Source organism: Pristiophorus japonicus, chromosome X (assembly GCF_044704955.1).
Source record: "Pristiophorus japonicus isolate sPriJap1 chromosome X, sPriJap1.hap1, whole genome shotgun sequence".
Classification (NCBI taxonomy): domain Eukaryota; kingdom Metazoa; phylum Chordata; class Chondrichthyes; family Pristiophoridae; genus Pristiophorus; species Pristiophorus japonicus.
The window spans coordinates 39,337,685-39,358,557 of record NC_092010.1 but is presented as its reverse complement, the minus strand read 5'-3'; the positions used below and the strand labels follow the sequence as shown (position 1 = coordinate 39,358,557).

At 48.7% G+C, this 20,873-nt stretch overlaps 1 protein-coding gene across 2 annotated transcripts; it reads right to left on the bottom strand.

Annotated features, from left to right (window-relative positions):
• Positions 1 to 1,503: 1,503 nt before the first annotated feature.
• On the bottom strand, positions 1,504 to 18,416 carry LOC139241021 (SOSS complex subunit B2-like). 2 transcript variants are annotated; one of them, XM_070869727.1, is made up of 6 exons: positions 18,054 to 18,416; positions 17,402 to 17,540; positions 15,836 to 15,907; positions 13,427 to 13,511; positions 11,421 to 11,484; positions 1,504 to 5,209 (listed from the first exon to the last, which is right to left on the bottom strand). In XM_070869727.1, the coding sequence occupies exons 1-6, from the start codon at positions 18,217 to 18,219 to the stop codon at positions 5,103 to 5,105; spliced, it is 633 nt and encodes a 210-aa protein (XP_070725828.1). In that variant the 5' UTR covers positions 18,220 to 18,416; the 3' UTR covers positions 1,504 to 5,102. The 2 variants fall into 2 exon arrangements, with proteins under 2 accessions (XP_070725828.1, XP_070725826.1); XM_070869725.1 differs by having other exon boundaries at positions 5,118 to 8,891.
• Positions 18,417 to 20,873: the final 2,457 nt, after the last annotated feature.

The following is a 20,873-nucleotide window of genomic DNA, read 5'->3' as shown; positions in this document are numbered from 1 at the left end:
TAACCTCATATTGCATCATGTCCTTCGCTATATGAAAACATCAGCCATTTGTAATTGAGGCTAATAGGTTATGGATGCCAAAACATCTAAACACAAAGACTGCCCACTTTTATTGGCATTCCATAAAGTTTCACAATCAAAAATAAGCTCAGTGCCTTATGACAACTTAAAGGACAAACCTCCAGAGGGTGCTGAGTGACACAATCCAGGAACGTTGTCTCTTCAGCCAGGTTCTATGCAGAGTTGGCAGATCTCAACTATGGGAGTGGGTTGAAGAGATACCATTGCCCTCATTTGGCACACGAGTTAAGGAAGGGAAAAATCAATCAAGGTGTTAGCCGTGGCTCAATCGGTAGCATTCTTCCCTCGGAGTCAAAAGGTTGTGGGTTCAAATCCCACTCGAGAGATTTGAGCATAAAAATCTAGGCTGACACTCCAATGCAGCACTGAGGGAGCTCTGCACTGTGGGAGGGGCAGTACTGAGGAAGCGCCGTACTGTCGGAGGGCCAATACTTAGAGAGCGCCGCACTGTCGGACGGGCAGTACGGAGAGAGCACCACACTGTCGGAGGGGCAGTACTGAGGGAGCGCTACACTGTCGGAGGGGCAGTACTGAGGGAGCGCTACACTGTCGGAGGGGCAGTACTGAGGGAGCGCTACACTGTCGGAGGGGCAGTACTGAGGGAGCACCGCACTGTCCAAGAGGCAGTACTGAGAGAGCACAGCACTGTCGGAGGGGCAGTACTGAGAGAGCGCCGCACTGTCCGAGGGGCAGTACTGAGGGAGCGCTACACTGTCGGAGGGGCAGTACTGAGGGAGCGCTACACTGTCGGAGGGGCAGTACTGAGGGAGCGCAGCACTGTCGGAGGGGCAGTACTGAGAGAGCGCCGCACTGTCCGAGGGGCAGTACTGAGGGAGCGGCGCACTGTCGGAGGGGCAGTACTGAGAGAGCAGCGCACTGTCCGAGGGGCAGTACTGAGAGAGCACCGAATTATCGGAAGGGCAGTACTGAGGGAGTGCTGCACTGTTGGAGGTGCCGTTTTTCGTCAGACGTTAAACCGAGACGTTCTGCCCTCTCAGGTGGAAGTAAAAGATCCCACGACACTATTTCAAAGAGCATGGGGAGTTCTCCTAGGTGTCCTGGGGCCAATATTTGGCTCAATCCCCCTCCCGAAAGCCTTGCTTTTGCACTTTTCTTCCTTTTAGTCTTTCATTAACCAGAGATCGACTTGCATTTCTATAGCGCCTTTCACGACCACCTGACGTCCCAAAGCGCTTTACAGCCAATTAAGTACTGTTGTTAATATGGGAAACGCGGCAGCCAATTCGCGCACAGCAAGCTCCCACAAACGACACTGAGCCCCAGCGGACGCTGTGAGTGTCCCAGAAACGGATGCCAGAGATAAATGTTGGGAGTCAAATGCTGGCTCCAGTCAGCCATGCCTTTTACCTGTCCTCACTTTTTAAAAAAAAATAGTAATTCGATGAAATAAAAAAACCCACAAAAGTTCAAAGGAAGCATTTATTAACAGTAGTTGTGGCAAATTGGTATGTTGCAACATAGTGAGGTGTATACAGTCCACAAAGGCAAGTGATAGTCCTTCAATAATTGCAGTCCTCGTCCATGTCCGCTTGTTAATACACATTGACATTATTGCTGAGTGCCAACAATAATTTAAGAAAAATTAAGCAACTTTTAAAAGTAGTGAAAGTCTTCATCTCTAGGGTATATGTTAGCCGTCAACCAAGAGGTTACAAATCCCACTGTTCTGACCAGCAGAAAATCCTCTTTTGAACTTAAAAGTTTACTGTGAAACATGACACTGGTGCAGTATCAGATTGTCACCACTGAGTGGCACCGATGAGTCACGCCTGCAGTTGGTTCTTCCACTGGGGCCACAGTGCAGCAACTGACTATCTTACTCGTTTGGCAATTCCTAAACGAACAAATAAAACCAACAAAAAAAAAAAGATCCTGCTGGCTCAGTGGGTGAATGCACTGCCTGGTACTGAGGCAGATGGATTAGGAAGATTCCAGGTTCAGATCCCCGTCTGTGCTGTTAACTTATCTCAACTGAATCTTAGAAATTTACAGCACGGAAGGCGGCCATTCGGCCCATCGTATCCGCGCCGGCCGACCAAGAGCTCACCAGCCTAATCCCACTTTCCAGCTCTCGGTCCGTAGCCCTGTAGGTTACGGCACTTCAAGTGCACATCCAGGTACTTTTTAAATGTGGTGAGGGTTTCTGCCTCTACCACCCTTTCAGGCCGTGAGTTCCAGACCCCCACCACCCTCTGGGTGAAGACATTTCCCCTCAAGTCCCCTCTAAACCTTCTACCCATTACTTTAAAATTACTTTATTCCCCCTGGTTGTTGACCCCTCTGCTAAGGGAAATAGATAGGTCCTATCCACTCTATCTACGCCCCTCAATTTTATACTCCTCAATAAGATCTCCTCTCGGCCTCCTCTGTTCCAAAGAAAAGAAACACAGCCTATCCAATCTGTCCTCTCCAGTGCAATCACATCTTTCCTGTAATATGGTGACCAGAACTGCACACAGTACTCCAGCTGTGGCCTAACTAGTGTAACTACAGTTCAAGCATAACCTCCCTACTCTTGTTTTCTATGCCTCGACTAATAAAAGCAAGTATTCCTTTTGCCTTCCTTACCACTTTATCCACCTGGCCTGCTACCTTCAGGAATCTGTGGTCCTGCACTCCAAGGTCCCTTTGTTCCTCTACACTTCTCAGTGTCCTACCATTTAATGTGTATTCCCTTTCCTTGTTAGCCCTCCCCAAATGCACTACCTCACACTTCTCTGGATTGAATTCCATTTGCCACTGTTCTGCCCACCTGACCAATACATTGATATCTTCCTGCAGTCTACAGCTTCTTCATTATCAACCACACAGACGATTTTAGTATCATCTGCAATCTTGTTAATCATACCCCCGACATTAAAGTTTAAATCATTAATATATACCACAAAAAGCAAGGGACCTAGCACAGAGTGCGGCAGAACCCCACTAGAAACATTCCTCCAGTCACAAAAACACCCTTCAACCATTACCCTTTGCTTCCTGCCTCTGAGCCAATTTTGGATCCAACTTGCCACTTTACCCTGGATCCCATGGGCTTTTACTTTCGTGACCAGTCTGCCATGTGGGACCTTATCAAAAGCATTGCTGAAATCCATATACACTACATCAAACATACTACCCTCTGTGTTACCTCCTCAAAAAATTCAATTAAGTTAGTCAGACACAACCTTCCCGTAGTAAATCCATGCTGACTGTCCTTGATTAATCTGTGTCTTTCTAAATGAAGATTTATCCTGTCCCTCGGAATATTTTCCAATCATTTTCCCAGCACTGAGGTTAGGCTGACTGGCCTGCAATTACTCGGTCTATCCTATTCTCCCTTTTTAAACAAAGGTACCACGTTAGCAGTCCTCAGGCACCGCACCTGTAGCCAGAGAGGATTGGAAAATGATGGTCAAAGCCTCTGCTATTTCCTCTTTTGCTTCTCTTAACAGCCTAGAATACATTTCATCCAGGCCTGGGGATTTATCCACTTTCAAAGCTGCTAAACCCTTTAATACTCCCTGTCTCACTGTGTTTATTTCATCTAATATTTCACACACCTCCTCCCTGATTGCAAAGTCTGCATCGCCCCTCCGTTTTGTGAAAACGGATACAAAGTATTCATTAAGAATCCAACCCGCGTCTTCCGCCTCCACACACAGATTTCCTTTATGGTCTCTAATAGCCCCCACTCTTTCTCTAGTTATCTTCTTGCTCTTAATGTATTTATAAAACATCTTTGGGTTTTCCTTGATTTTACTTGCCAATATTTTTTCATGCTCCTTCTTTACTTTCCTAATTTCCTTTTTAATTTCACCCCTGCACTTTCTATATAGGGTTCCTGCAGTATTTAGTCCTCGGTATCTGTCATAAGCCTCCCTTTTTTTCCTTTATCCTACCCTGGGTATGTTCCTTGACATCCAGGGGGCTCTAGATTTGTTTGTCCCACCCTTTTTCTTTAAGGAACACACTTGTTCTGAACCCTCCGGATCTCCTCTCACTGTTCCGACACTGATTTACGTTCAAGTAGCTGTTTCCAGTTCACTATGGCTAAATCACATTTCAGCTCATCAAAATTGGCGTTTCCCCAATTGAGAACTTTTATTCCTGGTCTATCATTCTCCTTTTCCATAACTACCCTAAATCTAACTGAATTATGATCACTAGCACCTAAATGCTCTCCCACTGATACACCCCTTCCACCTGTCCACCTTCATTCCCTAGAATTAAATCCAAAACCGCCTCCTCCCTTGTTGGGCTTGCTACATACTGGCTAAAAAGGTTCTCCTGAATGCATTTTAGGAATTCTGCACCCTCTATACCTTTCACACTAATTTTATCCTAGTTAATATTAGGGTAGTTGAAATCCCCAACTATTACCGCCCTATAGTTTTTGCACTTTTCAGAAATTTGCCTACATATTTGCTCTTCTATCTCCCTCTGTTTGGGGGTCTATAGTATACTCCCAGTAGTGTGATCGCCCCTTTTTTGTTCTTTAATTTGACCTATATGGCCTCATTTGATGATCCCTCTAACATATCATCCCTCCTCACAGCTGTAATTGTATCTTTAATCAATACTACGACCCTCCCCTCCTTTTCTCCCCCCCTCTCTATCCCATCTGAAAACCCTGTAGCCAGGAATGTTGAGCTGCCATACCTGCCCTTCTTTCAGCCATGTCTCAGTAATAGTTATAATGTCATACTCCCATGTGTCTATATGTGCTCTCAGCTCACCTGCCTTATTCCCTATACTCCTTGCATTGAAGTATATACCATTTAGCACTGATGTGGCAGTAGAGGGGCTGCAATTGCCCTCAGTGATCCGGGGGGGGGGAGGGGGGGGGGTTTAGGGAAAAGAGAAGTCAGCCAGTGACTGTACTGCTGGCAACTATGTGCGTGCGTGTGGCTGTCAAGGGAGGATAGGACTGGACTTGGCTACATTGCTCCAATGTCAGGGGTTGCCTAAGGGAGGAAATGAGAGTTTTTAAAAAAACATTCTCCATTTTCTGACAAAATCTAAAAAGTGGCCTTGAAGCTGTAGTTTCTGGTGGAACTGGTGTTGATGCTAGAACCCCAAATTCTTTCAAATGTATCCACTACCAGCGTAACATCCTTATCCAGCACTGGAAAAAGAAAAGACATGCATTTATATAGCGCCTTTCACTACCTCAGGACGTCCAAAGCACTTTACAGCCAATGAAGCACTTTTGGAGTGTAGTCACTGTTGTAATGTAGGAAACGTGGCAGTGAATTTGTGCACAGCAAGCTCCCACACACAGCGATTGTGATAATGACCAGATCATCTGTTTTAGTGATGTTGGTTGAGGGATAAATATTGACCCCAGGACAGTCCATTAAAATCCACAAATCCATTAAAATGATAGATTGCACGGCATTCTGTGTGTAGTTACTACAAAAGATGGTCTCGATGATCAATAACTGATTAGATGCCGTGGCTCGGAGGCCAGCGTTGTATACTGGCTTATGTAAAGATGTCTCCACTGTTGGCACTTAAAAATAAAGTGTATGGAAAGGACGTGTTCAGCGACAGAATGCAAGTACTGAAAATGGAAAACATACACGATGGCACACAGACAACGATATACTGGGAGCTGGGCAGGAGGGAGGTCTCGACAAGTTTACTAAAAAACATTTGCAGAGTTAGGAAACATACCTGCCATTACTTTGATTTACTCGCCCCCGAATGAAACACAGCGACATCGAAACTTGATGATAATTGCAACAGTGATAAGACAACGCCTCACCCACCCCCACCAAGTTCCCCGCTACTCCAATCCACCCCCCCCCACCCCGTCACAAAGGAGGAGGGGGAGGGGGAAAAAAGATAGAAAAGACTTGCATTTATATAGCGCCTTTCACGACGTCCCAAAGCGCTTTACAGCCAATGAAGTAGTTTTGGAGTGTAGTCACTGTTGTAATGTAGGAAACACAGCAGCCAATTTGCGCACAGCAAGCTCCCACAAATAGCAATGTGATTATGACCAGATAATCTGTTTTTTTTATAAAGTGATGTTGGTCGAGGGATAAATATTGGCCAGAACATTGGGGATAAATAACTCCCCTGCTCTTCTTTGAAATAGTGCCGTGGGATCTTTTATGCCCGCCTGAGGGGGCAGACAGGGCCTCTGTTTAACATCTCATCTGAAAGACGGTACCTCCGACAGTGTAGCACTGCACTGGAGTGTCAGCCTAGATTTTTGTGCTCAATTCCCTGGAGTGGGACTTGAACCCACAGCTTTCTGACTCAAGAGGTGAGAGTGCTGCCCACTGAGTCACAGCTGACCGATAAAGACATTTTTTTTTTAAAAAAAGCAACCCAATTTTTGGCTCATCTTGTACTGACTGGTAACAACTTTAATAAAAAATGACGAGGGGATTTTATACTATTATTTACAACAAAGATTGAGAGAGATTAAACCCAGAGGTGTTGTATAAATGTGTAACAGAAAGGCGGGAAGGTGAAGGGATGAGGAGTATTGCTCGACTCGGTCTTCGAGTCACGTTATCCCACTAACCCTCAATAAAATAAGTTAAGAGTGTGCTTGGAGTTCACCTCCTCTTCCCCCGTCCAAATCACGGTCTGAAATGGACTGGACTGTCAGGCTTCAGCGAGGTACGTGAACCTACTCCCACACCTGCTGGGACTAGTCCTTTCAAAGCACTTCACTTACTTTAAAACTAGTATTTTTATATACACTCACACACACAGAAATTGTTTTGAAATATTGGTGCCAGGCAGTTCTGGGGATTCACAAACCACTTACACTAGGCTGCTGCCAAAGCCGTGTTGCAGGTTCAAACACCGACTTCACTTCAATCCACGCTGGATAACAAAAGTACAAATTAAAACCGCCCGCAGCAGTTGGGACGAGGCATTTAAACCCAAAATGTTTAAATACAGCCCAAATTACAGATAGTTCAAGACTTAGCTGGAAATGAGTTCCAAGGTAACAATTCAACCACGCTGCGCCTGGAATGTCTGAAAGCACAAGAGTGCAACTCAAGAGTTACAAATATCAGAATTCGGAGATTAAATGACTGCCTGACTCAAGATATCTGCTATGCCTTAAATGTACTGTTATACACTGAATGTGGAGGAAGAGTTGTGCTGAAAGGGGAATGAAAAGGGCAATGAGATAGCAGCTGAGGATACTTGGGGCTGTTACTTTCTTTTTGTCGAGGTCCCAGACAGTATCTCGCTCAAGGGTCTTTCTCAGGAATCCTGCAACCAGAGGTCTGCACCCGAGATTGTCCATGTGGTGACCTTCTGATTTGGCCCATTTCGTTGTGAGCAGTTGCCAAGTGGAGGCTGGGCACATCCCTACAGAAAAAGAGAAAGAGGTTCCATGGTGCCTTTGTGGGTAGCTGTGCCACACACCGCAGGCGAGTGCCAAGGTTGATTCCCAGGCTGTGCCGAGGTGGCAGAGCCAATGGCTAAAAATAGCGGCCACACCTAGGTAAGACAGAGAAAGGGAAGGGTGAGGGTGGTGCGGAAATTGCCCAGGGTGCTTGCTCCTGAGTGTGAGAGTATACGAGAGAGTGGGAGACGACAAGTGTCTTTGTGTGTGAACATTGGGAGGATCGAGCTCAGATGTGATGCACCCTGCAATCAAATAGCCTGCCAAAATTCACCATTAAGGCTCACACGTGACGAATTGGCGCTTGGGGGAGGCATTGAAGGGTGCGACCGTACCCCAAGCAAGGGTACAACACCGACAGGAGAGAAAAACACAAAAGGAATCTTCTCACACACCCAACAGTGACAGGATTTACCGAAATACTAATAAATTTCATGGGGGAAGGGGGGCAGCTACGTGTCAAATTCCGTTGGCAGTGACATTGTAAATCTTACATTATGGGAGGGGAATGGGGAGGGGGGGGAGGCGGAAATGGTGCACAAAATGCCTGTTCCCAAATAAATGAGAGAGGACCAAGACACCACAAAATGGACGTGGATCTCCCAGTCTAAGTTATTAAGAGGCAGAAATTCAGCTGATACAAAAAGCAGATTTGATCCAGTCACGGGCTGGTTGCACGGTTGAATGGGCAAGGTGCTGTCTAATTACATACCGTGTGGCAGGGAGGAAGCCAACCCACCTTCAAATCGGTGTCGGTCCCCAGCCCCATCTTGCGGTTGATTTGGTCGTGTCGGTACAGGAGAGCGTTGAGAAAGTGCGAGGACGCCAGGGCGCCTCAGCCCCGCCACACAATGCCCCTCACCATTTGGGATCAGTCATATTCAGCATCAACCCCCAGGACAGGGCCCCATGAAAGCTGCATTCCTCGGATTTGGACCAAACGCCTTCAAATTGTCAAGATGCATTAACCACTGTGAAAGTATTTTAAAAGGGACATGATTACCCAGATAGGCCCCATCAAACAAGATGATCGGGGAGGGGGCGGTTGGAGGATTGAGTCATCTTGCCAACTGCCTTGCTTCCAATGCCAATCTGAAGGAGCCCAGGGGGTGAAGGATGAGATGGAGTTTGTTAAAAACAATAGGACTTTGATACTGCTGCTACAGGTTATCAAAAAGGGAATTTTAAAAAAGAAAATGAAAAATTAAAAGTTCAGAAAATCATCGCTTCGGTACCCGCCGTGGATCCCTTCCGTTGCTAAGGGTGGTGGTTGCCGGGGTGGAGCCGGATGTGGCCGCTGCCTGGTTAGTTCCTGGGCCGCGTCCATTGCCTCTTCCACCTGCTGGTGGCGGCGGCTGGTGATTCGTGTTGCCCGGGGACGCTCCACCTGAGCCAGCAGCATTCAGACTGTCGTTACCTGGAGCGACTGGAACAAGGAACAAAACCGAATGACAACAGCATCCCGATTGAGAAGAGTTCCCTTTATGGGCTATTTGGGCAACATTCTCCTCTCCCCCGCCCCTAGCTACCTGCCCCCGAGCGACGTAGGCACTCCCGTTTGGTCCCATGGCTGCCACCAATGGCACAGACTTGGCACCTCATGGCGACTGCCCAAAATCCGCCAAAGGTCCTCCGCCCTCCTTCCTGCGGAGTGCCTCCCTCCTTGGCATAGGTCGGTACAAGGACTAAGTGGAGCCCAAGTCAAAAGCTGCCTCTATCATCACTTAGTGCTCAGCAAACAGCACGTGGATACCCAGTTAATACATAAAGTTGGTGAACGCCAGCAATTATACAATCCAATAGACATTTTTTTTTGTTCAGCAAGGCGAGGGCTGTCAGGAGCAGGGACTGGAACGTCTTGTATCCAGTATCAGGAGTCTCTAGAGCAAGAAAGTGCACATCTTGGTCTTGTTCCAAGGCAAAGCCACTGGGCCAGAAGCCAGCTTACTCCATGCCAAGGCCCACACTCTAGAGCACAGCTGTGCCCAGGCTGCCAGCCCTCTGTCAGGGCAGCGACACAAGCGTGGCTGGCTGGGGCCTTGAGGGTTGTGCCAGGAACACAAAAGCCTGCTGCTGGACCTCAATGTTCTGCATTAATCCACAATAAGTCCACACAGGATCCAAGCAGCACAGCTCCAGCATGTCACATCCGTCACTTGGGGAACCCTCTCCCCATTGCCTGCAACTCGGTCTCTTTTACGCAAGAGTTCAAACAGAGAGTCACACATCAGTCAACTGCGCGAGCGTTCAGTCAGCTGCAGGGGCATTTGCTCAGGTGAATTTTGCGCTCAAGTAAAAGGACATCAGTGCAACGGAAGTGGAAGACCTTTTTCAACCTCGTTCACCCAAATTAGGTGTAGCACAGGCAGCTGCAGAGTAAAACCCCCAACACGACGGCGCCCCAAGCCCTACTGCACCTGGGTGACGTTGTTCCGTTTTCCCACACCAGCTATTCTATGGCATGTCTGAGTGAGATTGCCAACATAGTACCCACTAGGAACCAGATTAACTGTCCAAAAACCGGCATGGTGGTATGTTCCTGGACCAGTAGTCTAGACACCTGGACTAATGATCCAGAGACACGAGTTCAAATCCCACCACGGCAGCTGGGGAATTTAAATTCAGTTAATTAAATAAATCTAGATTTTTTTTTAAGCAAAAGTTCGTAACGGTGACGTTTAACTACCTTTCCTTTCCTAAAGGACTGCTGGTTGCATGATTGTGAGAAAAACCATCTGGTTCACTAATGTCCTTTAAGGAAATCTGCCGCCCTTACCCGGCCTGGCCGATATGTGACTCCAGACCCACAGCAATGTCACTCTTAACTGCCCTCCGAAATGGCTGAGCAAGCCACTCAGTTGTCACGGCTTGCTTTCGCAGCGATGCCCACATCCCAAGAATGAATAAAAAAATACACTTCAAGACAGCCAGCAGACTTTCACCTCCTCAGTCTGAGCTGAAATCCAATCCAGGCCAGAAATGTAAAGAAAGCATCTGAGGAAAGAAAGACTTGCATTTATATAGCGCCTTTCATGGCCTCAAGACGTCCCAAAGCACTTTATAGCCAATGAAGCTCTTTTTGAAGTGTAGTCACTGTTGGAAACGCGGCAGCCCAATTTGCGCACAGCAAGCTCCCACACACAGCAATGTGATAATGACCAGATAATCTGTTTTAGTGATGTTGGTTGAGGGAACAACGCTTGCAAGTAAACTAACGAAGTTTGCATTAAATTTTAGCAGAATCACTTTATGTAGTGTCCAGCATCATAGAGCAGTGTGTTAATAAGTCGATGAGCTGAGCCAACAAGTGCAGGAATCGGCAATAATGTTGTGATGCCTGTAGTGCCTGCTAGAAAGAAAGACTTGCATTTATATAGCACCTTTCACTACCTCAGGACGTCCCAAAGCGCTTCACAGCCAATGAAGCACTTTTAATAAAGTGTAGTCCCTGCTGTAATGTAGGAAACGCAGCAGCCAATTTGCACACAGCAAGCTCCCACAAACAGCAATGTGATAATGACCAGATAATCTGTTTGTGAGGGATAAATATTGGCCCCAGGACACCGGGGATAACTCCCCCCTGCTCTTCTTCCAAATAGTGCCATGCAATCTTTTATAACATCTCATCTGAAAGACGGCACCTCCGACAGTGCGGCGTTCCCTCAGCACTGCCCCTCCGACAGTGTGGCGCTCCCTCAGCACTGCCCCTCCGACAGCGCGGCGCTCCCTCAGCACTGCCCCTCCGACAGCGCGGCGCTCCCTCAGCACTGCCCCTCCGACAGCGCGGCGCTCCCTCAGCACTGCCCCTCCGACAGCGCGGCGCTGCCTCAAAACCTCAAATGGAAAATATTTCATGTATTTGCGTCTCATCATATGATAGAATTTCTTCTCGTGTTCCAGGATAGGTGGTGACAGTCGTGTGGAATACTGTTGGTCCTTTAATGCAGGTACTTACCAGTGGTCACAGAGGGCGGTGAAGTCACTGGGCCAGTTGACGTACTACTTTGCTCAGCCGGGATCTTAAAAAGGAAACAGTGCTCCGGTTACATAATGAGTTATTGGAATTCTCTCCCCCCTCCCCCCCACCCAAGTTATACACCCCTCAGCCCTGCCCCCACAAACACACATCTTAGGAACATACAAAACTGACGGGCGGGAAAATACCAGCTGGTCCGTCAAGTCTGCCCCACACTCATGATAGCCGGAGCTTCGTGAATAAACACCTTCGCTTCCCCCCCCTGCACCCCCAGCAAACCACCAACCCTGCAGCCATGTAATCTCCTGGAAGAGGCAATAAACTTCCCCTCAATTGGCTACTGAAGACAGATTTAGCAGTTATCAGATAAAATGAACCGGATTCTCTCAGACCGGATAGAAGCTGCTCCCCGAGCTCCATCCAAACCACTCAATGGTGGTTTGCTGGAGGAACGAAGCAAGAGTCGCCCCCAACCTGGCAGCTCCCTGAATCTCCCCCCAGCAATTCGGATGACTTTACCATCGCCGCACTCAGTCCTGGAGAGTGCACGATGTGTGTGCCCGATAGCGTCAGGACGCAGCTGCACCTAGACCTTGCCGAACACACCAAGTAGACCCCAGGTTCCATCACTGGTCTGCGCTACACGACAACTGGCCTCAGTGCCCTACGCTGGGGGAAGGGCAATTCAAAACCCAGGGCTTCCATTGCTGATCACTATCCAGCGTTCCCCTGGTTCGTGATCGGGGCCCAGGGGAGGCGTGAGCTCGGGGCCAGGGATGTGTGCGCACTAGGTCCGTGCAGCAGAGCTGGTCTCCAATCGTCCTGGTTAACCCTCGTCACTGGACCAAGATCTAGCTCGGTCAAGCCCGTGTGGTGGCTGGTGTGCAACGGCCACCCCACGTTAAAAAAACCCATGCACAGGCATCTTCCACCCACGAGGATGTAGTTCGGGTCCTTCATTGAAACACCTGTGAACTCATCCTTTTTTTTGGCGTGGAAGCAAATCATCCTCGTTTCGAGGGACCGCCCATGATGATGGGGTACAGAGGAGGGTGAGGACAGGATCGGACATCGCTGTGGTGCCCTCCATGGTCAAATAGCCGGCCCACACTCACCGTTGAGGCTCCCTCGTGAAGAGCAACTTTGGAAAGGTCGCGGATTTGATCCTCGGTCTGCGCGAAGTTAGCTGCACACAGCAGGGAGAGGGGTGAGGAGCGCTACAATTGGCCTTAGCATCCAGCATTAGGGAGTGGTCATGGGTCACGGGTTCCTACTTCTGATTGCTCACCAGTGACCTCTGCTGGAACTGTGGATGTGCAGCTGTCAGACAATGAAAGGCTGAGTCTCAGCCAGAATGCCCCCTCCCCCCACAGCGTTGTGGTTGCATCGCCTGGCCCACATAATGGCACTTGGGTGAGGTCCCAGGGGACACCTGTGGACCTGTTGACCAGCATCTGACCAAGTAGATGCTGAGAGGATGTCCCCCCTGGCTGGAGAACCAGGGGTCACAGTCTCAGAATAAGGGGTCGACCATTTAGGACTGAGATGAGGAGAAACTTCTTCACTCAGAGGGTAGTGAATCTTGGGATTCTCTGCCCCAGAGGGCTGTGGAGGCTCAGTCATTGAGAATATTCAAGGCTGAGATCGATAGATTTTTGGACTCTAGGGGAAATCAAGGGATATGGAGATAGTGCAGGAAAGTGGAGTTGAGGTAGAAGATCAGCCATGATCTTATTAAATGGCGGAGCAGGTTCGAGGGGCCGAACGGCTGACTCCTGTTCCTAATTCTTATGTTCTTGAAAAGCCAACACCTTCAGGAGAGGAGGGAAGAGGAGAAAACTAGCAAGAAAAAAAAAGGAATGACCACTTGGATAAGGTACCAGAGGGCTGATGCCACCTGCAGAAATGCAACCCATGATGCCAGGGGAGGCAAACTTACATTGAACTAAAACAGCAGCAACCTGGCCCAAAGGGATCAGACTTACAGACTTGTTCTGGGAGGGCGCCTGGGATATGTAGTCAGGATTGGGGTCACTGAAATTCGGCACTTCAGAATACTGCATACAAAACCTGAAAAGGAACACAGAAGCGATTACACGCCGCTAGAATCTCGCGCGCCTGCACAGTGCACGCCCGCTGTCAGAGCCCGTCCAGTGGATTGCAGTCCACTGCAATCCTTGCAAGCAAGAAGCAGACAACAGCAGAGAGTCTGGCGCCAAAACCTTGCAACACGCACACTGTGGGGGATGAGAGTCTGATGGTCGCGGAGCTGCTCCAGAAGGGATGGGGTTTGCCCAATGCACCCAAAAAACACACTCGAATAGCCTGCCAATACTCGTCAAGACTCTGAGTTGTAGTTACACGTAGGGACGACCAGGAAGAAAATATATTGCATTTCTATTGCGCCTTTCATGACCTCAATACTTTCCAAAGCGCTTTACAGCCAATGAAGTACTTTTGGAATGTAGTCACTGTTGTAATGTAGGAGACGAGGCAGCCAATTTGCGCACAGCAAGCTCCCACACACAGCAATGTGATAATTACCAGATAATTTTTTTTTTTAAAAAGTGATGTTGATTGCGGGATAAATATTAGCCAGGACACCAGGGTAACTCCCCTGCACTTCTTCCAAATAGTGCCATGGGATCTTTTATGTCCACCTGAGAGCAGACGGGGCCTCGGTTTAACGTCTCATCTGAAAGACGGCAGCTCCAAAGTACAGCACTGGGAGTGGCGCCCTAGATTATGTGCTCAAGTCTCTGGAGTGGGACTAGAACCCATAAACTTCTGACTCAAGAGAGCTACCCACTGAGCCACAGCTGTCAAAACTAGTCACACAGAGCCAACATTGTGTGCCTCTTAGTGGACAACCGAAAAACAGCACTGACTCCCGAGATTCCTGGTCGCTGCTGAGTGATCAATCATTGGGGCAGTACTAGCAACCTCAGTGCCAGTGAAGTGAACTCTACCCTCCTCAGAAGTGCAGAGATTGAAAGGCTGCTCGTTTATTCATGTTAGCTTTTACTTTGTGTAAATGAAAACTCCTTCCAGTGCTGAAGTGTTCAGGTGATTCTGACAGCAAAGGGGTTCGATGATCATAGAATCAGACAGCACCGAAAGAGGCCATTCAGCCCATCATACCTGTGCCGGCTCTTTGAAAAAGCAATCCAATTAGTCCCACATCCCTGCTCTTTCCCCATAGCCCTGCAAATGGCTGCCCTTTAGATATATATCCAATTCCCTTTTGAAAGTTATTATTGAAACTGCTTCCTGTGCCCTTGCAGGCAGCGTATTCCACGTCATAGTGACTCGCTGTGTAAAAACAAATTCTCATCTCCAGATCAGTATTGGATCTCCCAAAAGCAGCTCATTTTTTGCAGCCCTATGGGCACCTAGCGGAGGGGAGGGGTGTCCCTGATGGGAAACTATATCCAAGATGTATCACAGGTCAAAGCACTGGAACAAAGTGACAGCTTTTCACCTGGCAGGTGTGCCCCCGTTTTAAAAGGAAAGACACCTTTCTTTCGTCTCCCACTTTCCTGAGCCATAACCCAACCTGACACCATCTCTGCTCAAGCAGATTGCTGGAAGTTTATAAGAGTAGCCGAACCATTATAGCACCCTCACCCATGCCATCATCCCTCATGCCTCCCCCCTCAATCCTTCCCCTTCCTGTGGGGAAATGACACCTCCGTACAATAACTCAATCGAGATCAGCAATCAGGTCAGTGGGCTACTGGTGGACACAAACCCACTACTGACCCCTCCGCGGACTCCATATTGAAACTTCACTACGGTGCTGCACCGTTGAAACGTCTCAAACTTTATCGGTGAGTTAGCTGTGGCTCAGTGGGCAGCACTCTCGCCTCGGAGTCAGAAGGTTGTGGGTTCAAGTCCCACTCCAGAGACTTGAGCACATAAATCTAGGCTGACACTCCCAGTGCGGTACTGAGGGAGAGTTGCACTGTCGGAGGCGTCGTCTTTCAGATGAGACGTTAAACCGAGACCCCGCCTGCTCTCAGGTGGATGTAAAAGATCCCAACCCCATTATTTCAAAGAAGAGCAGGGCAGTTCGCCCCAGTGTTCTGGGGCCAATATTTATCCCTCAATCAACATCACAAAAACCAGATGATCTGGTCATTATCACACTGTTTTTGTGGGAGCTTGCTGTGCGCAAATTGGCGGCCACGTTTCCTACAACAGTGACTCCAAAAGTGCTTCATTGGCTGTGAAGCGCTTTGGGACGTCCTGAGGTGGTGAAAGGCGCTATATAAATGCAAGTCTGTCTTTTCCTTTCAAACCATTAGATCAAAGGGAGGCAACCGAAGGAGCACGGCAGGAAGGACAGTTTACAAGCAGCTCTCCAGTTTCCAGTTTTAAGGCAAAGAACTTACTCTCCTACTTTCTGGAGGTCTCCTCCTCTCCCTGTGTAGAGTGTCAGACATCCTTTCCAAATCGAGGCATATCTGCGAGATACAAGACAGATTTTCTTTAAAATAGATCAGTCTTAAAATCTGAAACGCACGCCATTCAAAACCATGTATGCCACCAGGCTGCTGCTTAATCGAGCTGGTCGGATGGGCCCACAACCAGTGTACCTCAGCCAGAGGGTTGTGAATTGTCAGTCATGCTCTGGTGCATGGAAGGGGAGACCACTATTAAATCACAGGCACAGTGGGTTGCACACTGTCCTTTCACCTTTAAAGCTAGAGTGATAATCAGGAAATCCTTCTTCACACAGAACGCTGAATATGTGGAACAGACACTGCTGTGGAGACAAAAACCCTGGAATCATTCACGAAACAATTTGATACTACAATAGGAGGGGGAGGGGCGTTAGGATCTCTGGATTGATGAATTAAGAAAGGTCGAATGGTCGCGATCTTGTGAAGTGTGGCCTCATCTCTGATGGGCATCAGCATCTACCCTGTCCAGCCCCCTCAGAATCTTATAAGTTTCAATAAGATCACCTCTCATTCTTCTAAACTCCAATGAGTACAGGCCCAACCCACTCAACCGTTCCTCATAAACCAACCCCTCCATCTCAGGAATTCCAGAAACAAGTAGAATTGTTCTCGACTCTTCAAATTCCTGAAAGCAAGGACTTCCCCTGATGGCTTGATCAGAAGCACTGCCAACTGAGATGAGGAGGAATTTCTTCACCGAGAGGGTCGTGAATCTTTGGAATTCTCTGCCCCACAGATGGCTGTGGATGCTGAGACTCTGAATATATTCAAGGCCGAGATTGATAAATTTTTGGAGTCTAAGGGAATCAAGGGATATGGGAATCGGGCGGGAAAGTGGAGTTGAGGTCGATGATCAGCCATGATCTTATTGAATGGCAGAGCAGGCTCGAGTGGCCTTAGGGACTACTCCTGCTCCTATTTCGTATGTACTTAGTATAGCACTGCACCATATATCCAAGCAAATTCCCAGGTCCGATTCTCAGTCTGCGCTGATCTCAGGTGATGCAAGGATACTACACTTAGCCTCAGCACCCTGGGTTAGAGAGGGGGAAAGGGGAAGTTGGTCAGGGATTCCACTAACCATCGAACCCTGTTGGAAGGTGCTGGCATGGATGTCGGATGGGACAGGGTTATGCCTGTTATAGTTGAATGGTCTGCCGATACTCTGTGCAAGCTCAAACACAAATGACCGCGGAAGCACCATCGCAACAAGCACTACAGTAGTCCAAGGAGAAAGCCCACCACCTTCTCAGGACAACGAGGGATGGGCAGTAAACGGCCTCCATCACCCACACCCAGAGAACAAATAAACATTGGTACTCAGGTGAGCTAAAAAGGGCATCAAGTACCCTTACAAGTGTCATTCCAACACATCTCAACCAGTTGAGGAGGAGGAGGAGGAGAGGAGAAAAGTCAGCACTATTTAACAACGGTTTGCATTCAATGTTTGCTCCAACTTTATCAGGTTTTGTTTAAAAAAAAAAAGCAAGTTACCCTCTGGTCAACCGGATGATATCTCCAGCCTGAATCAGACCTCCCACATCATCCCACACAGATATGTTGATGCTGCCGGTTTTATCAGCTACTTTACACGTCCGGACTTCATGGCCATCCTTCGTTTTGGTCACTCGTCCTACACAGAACAGGAAACACAATGACAGACTACCGGACAGCATTCACGCAAGGACTTAAAACACATGCCGGGGATGTTTTCCCTCCAAAACTCCACATATTTTCCTTTCTCAGACTTCATGCAGCGTTCCCAACTAAGGGAGCAAACAGGGGACGGGTTTGTTCCCCAGGCCTGCAGCAATGTCACTTATAAAATTCTAGACCCCTGGACAAACACAGGTCTGCATTACACAGTGCCAGAGTGTCGTTAAAAACCCAACTGGTTCACCAATGCCATTTTCCAGATCTTGCCCACATATGGTTCCAGTGCAAGTTGACCTTAAATGCCTACGCAGGAGAACTAGGGATGGGAAGATCCCAGGTTCATTTGGTGGTACACACGGAGTTTGCTGATCTTGGCAACTCCAGCATCATCCAGTGACTCCTGCTGAAAAGTCCAGCAAACAAAGACAGGATTGGATTGAGCTGTGATAGCTTTGAGGGGAGAGGAATATAAAAATATACATTCACTTACCTATTTCCAGGACAATGAAGAGGAGGTTCAGGTTTTTTAAACCAGCTTTGATGTCCTTCACGTTAGTGTCGTTTGACATACTCTCTCCCACACACAGAATATGAATTATTCTGAAGCTGCAAACTTGAGCCAACAAGTTGGAGGGGTCAGGCTCAGAAGAACACATGCAAATCACTGTCTGAGCTTACAGGGCCAGAACCATCCCTTCCTCCTGCAAAACCAAACCGCAAACCCTCCCCCCAGAGCTCCTGTAAACGCCGCATGAGGTGACTGGGCCCGGGATGGTGCTCTTCGATGGCCAACCCCGCCGATTCTTCCAGTCGCGCGACCAGTGCCGCCTCTCACTGCACCGCCTCTCGCGCGCTTCCCGCCGGAACTCCCCTCTGACAGACCAGCAGCTCTGGCCAATCGGAAGCCGCCCCCTCCCCCGCGCGCGCGCCTTCGCGCCGCCTGCTTGGCCCAACCGCGGCTGGGCCGGGGGGCGGGCCATCCGCTCGGTGGCTTCGTCTGCCGAGTGTTTCCGAGAACACCCGAGCTCCGGGCTGCGGTCGGTGGGCGGGCTCACGCGGTTCAAGGTCAAAGGTGAGGCACTCCCCAGAGGCCCAGGGCTCTGAGAGACCAATAGACAACGTCACTGCAAGAGGAGGGCAGCACTGAGAGAACATTGTCACAAGTGGTCCATTCCAACTAAAGGAAGCACAAAATAAAATGAACTAAATTATGATCTTATTATAATTATATAAATACAAGTTATTGTAATCTTCTCAACAACAAGAACAACTTGCATTTATACAGCACCGTTAACAGCAATACGTCCCAAGGTGCTTCACGGGAGCGATTATCAAACAAAATTTGACACCGGGCCTCATAATATCTATTATTAGGGCAGAGGAAACATTACAAGGACACCCTCAAAGCCTCCCTGATAAACATAGAAACAGAAATATAGAAAATAGGTGCAGGAGTCGGCCATTCGGCCCTTCGAGCCTGCACCACCATTCAATAAGATCATGGCTGATCATTCACCTCAGTACCCCTTTCCTGCTTTCTCTCCATACCCCTTGATCCCTTTAGCCGTAAGGGCCATATCTAACTCCCTCTTGAATATATCCAATGAACTGGCCTCAACAACTCTCTGCGGCAGGGAATTCCACAGGTTAACAACTCTGAGTGAAGAAGTTTCTCCTCATCTCGGTCCTAAATGGTCAACCCCTAATCCTTAGACTGTGACCCCTGGTTCTGGACTTCCCCAACATCGGGAACATTCTTCCTGCATCTAACCTGTCCAGTCCCGTCAGAATTTTATATGTTTCTATGAGATCCCCTCTCATCCTTCTAAACTCCAGTGAATACAGGCCCAGTCGATCCAGTCTCTCCTCATATGTCAGTCCTGCCATCCCAGGAATCAGTCTGGTGAACCTTCGCTGCACTCCCTCAATAGCAAGAACGTCCTTCCTCAGAGTGCGACATCCCCACTGACACCTGGGAGTCCCTGGCCAAAGACCGCCCTAAGTGGAGGAAGAGCATCTGGCAGGGCGCTGAGCACTTCGAGTCCCGTCGCCGAGAGCATGCAGAAATCAAGCGCAAGCAGCGGAAGGAGCATGCGGCAAACCTGTTCCACCCACCCTTTCCCTCAACATCTATCTGTCCCACCTGTGACAGAGACTGTGGTTCCCGTATTGGACAGTTCAGCCACCTAAGAACTCATTTTAAGAATGGAAGCAAGTCTTCCTCGATTCCGAGGGACTGCCTATGATCTATTAGGGCAGGGTCTAAGCAGCGTCTTAGAGGGGGAGATGTTGAGGCAGGGGATTCCAGAGCTTGGGGCCCAGGCAGCTTAAGGCACGGCCACCAATGGTGGAGCAATGGAAATCGAAGGATGTGCAAGAGGCCAGAATTGGAGGAGCGCAGAGATCTTGGAGGGTTGTAGGGCTGGAGGAGGTTACATCTCGTCGTCGATGTCTGCCTTTGTTGATAATAGGCTCCCGAAGTATGGGAAGTGGTCCACGTTGTCCAGGGCCGCACCGTAGATCTGATAACTGGGGGGTAGTGCTGTGTGGCAGGGTCAGGCCCTCCTGTAAGGCTCAGAGACGTGGACCATATACAGCAGACACCTCAAATCGCTAAAGAAATACCACCAACGATGCCTCTGCAAGATCCTGCAAATCCCCTCGGAGATCAGACGCACCAACGTTAGCGTCCTCGACCAGGCCAACATCCCCAGCATCGAAGCACTGACCACACTCGATCAGCTCCATTGGACGGGCCACATTGTCTGCATGCCCCAGACACGAGATTCCCAAACCAAGCGCTCTACTCGGCAAGCGAGCCCCAGGTGGGCAGAGGAAACATTACAAGGACACCCTCAAAGCCTCCCTGATAAAATGCAACATCCCCACTGACACCTGGGAGTCCCTGGCCAAAGACCGCCCTAAGTGGAGGAAGTGCATCCAGGAGGGCGCTGAGTACCTCGAGTCTCATCGCCGAGAGCATGCAGAAAGCAAGCGCAGGCAGCGGAAGGAGCATGCGGCAAACCTGTCCCACCCTCCCCTTCCCTCAACCACTATCTGTCCCACCTGTGACAGAGACTGTGGTACTCGTATTGGGCTGTTCAGTCACCTGAGAACTCACTTTTAGAGTGGAAGCAAGTCTTCCTCGATTTCGAGGGACTGCCTATTATGATGATTGATAAAGGTGTTGGAAATTGAAATAGATGTTTAAAGTCTTAGTTGTTACTCAACCCCCAGTTTATCATTTCTTGGGCCCTCGTGAGTTGTGTAGAAAGGAAACAACAACTGGGTTTGATTTTGAAACATGAAT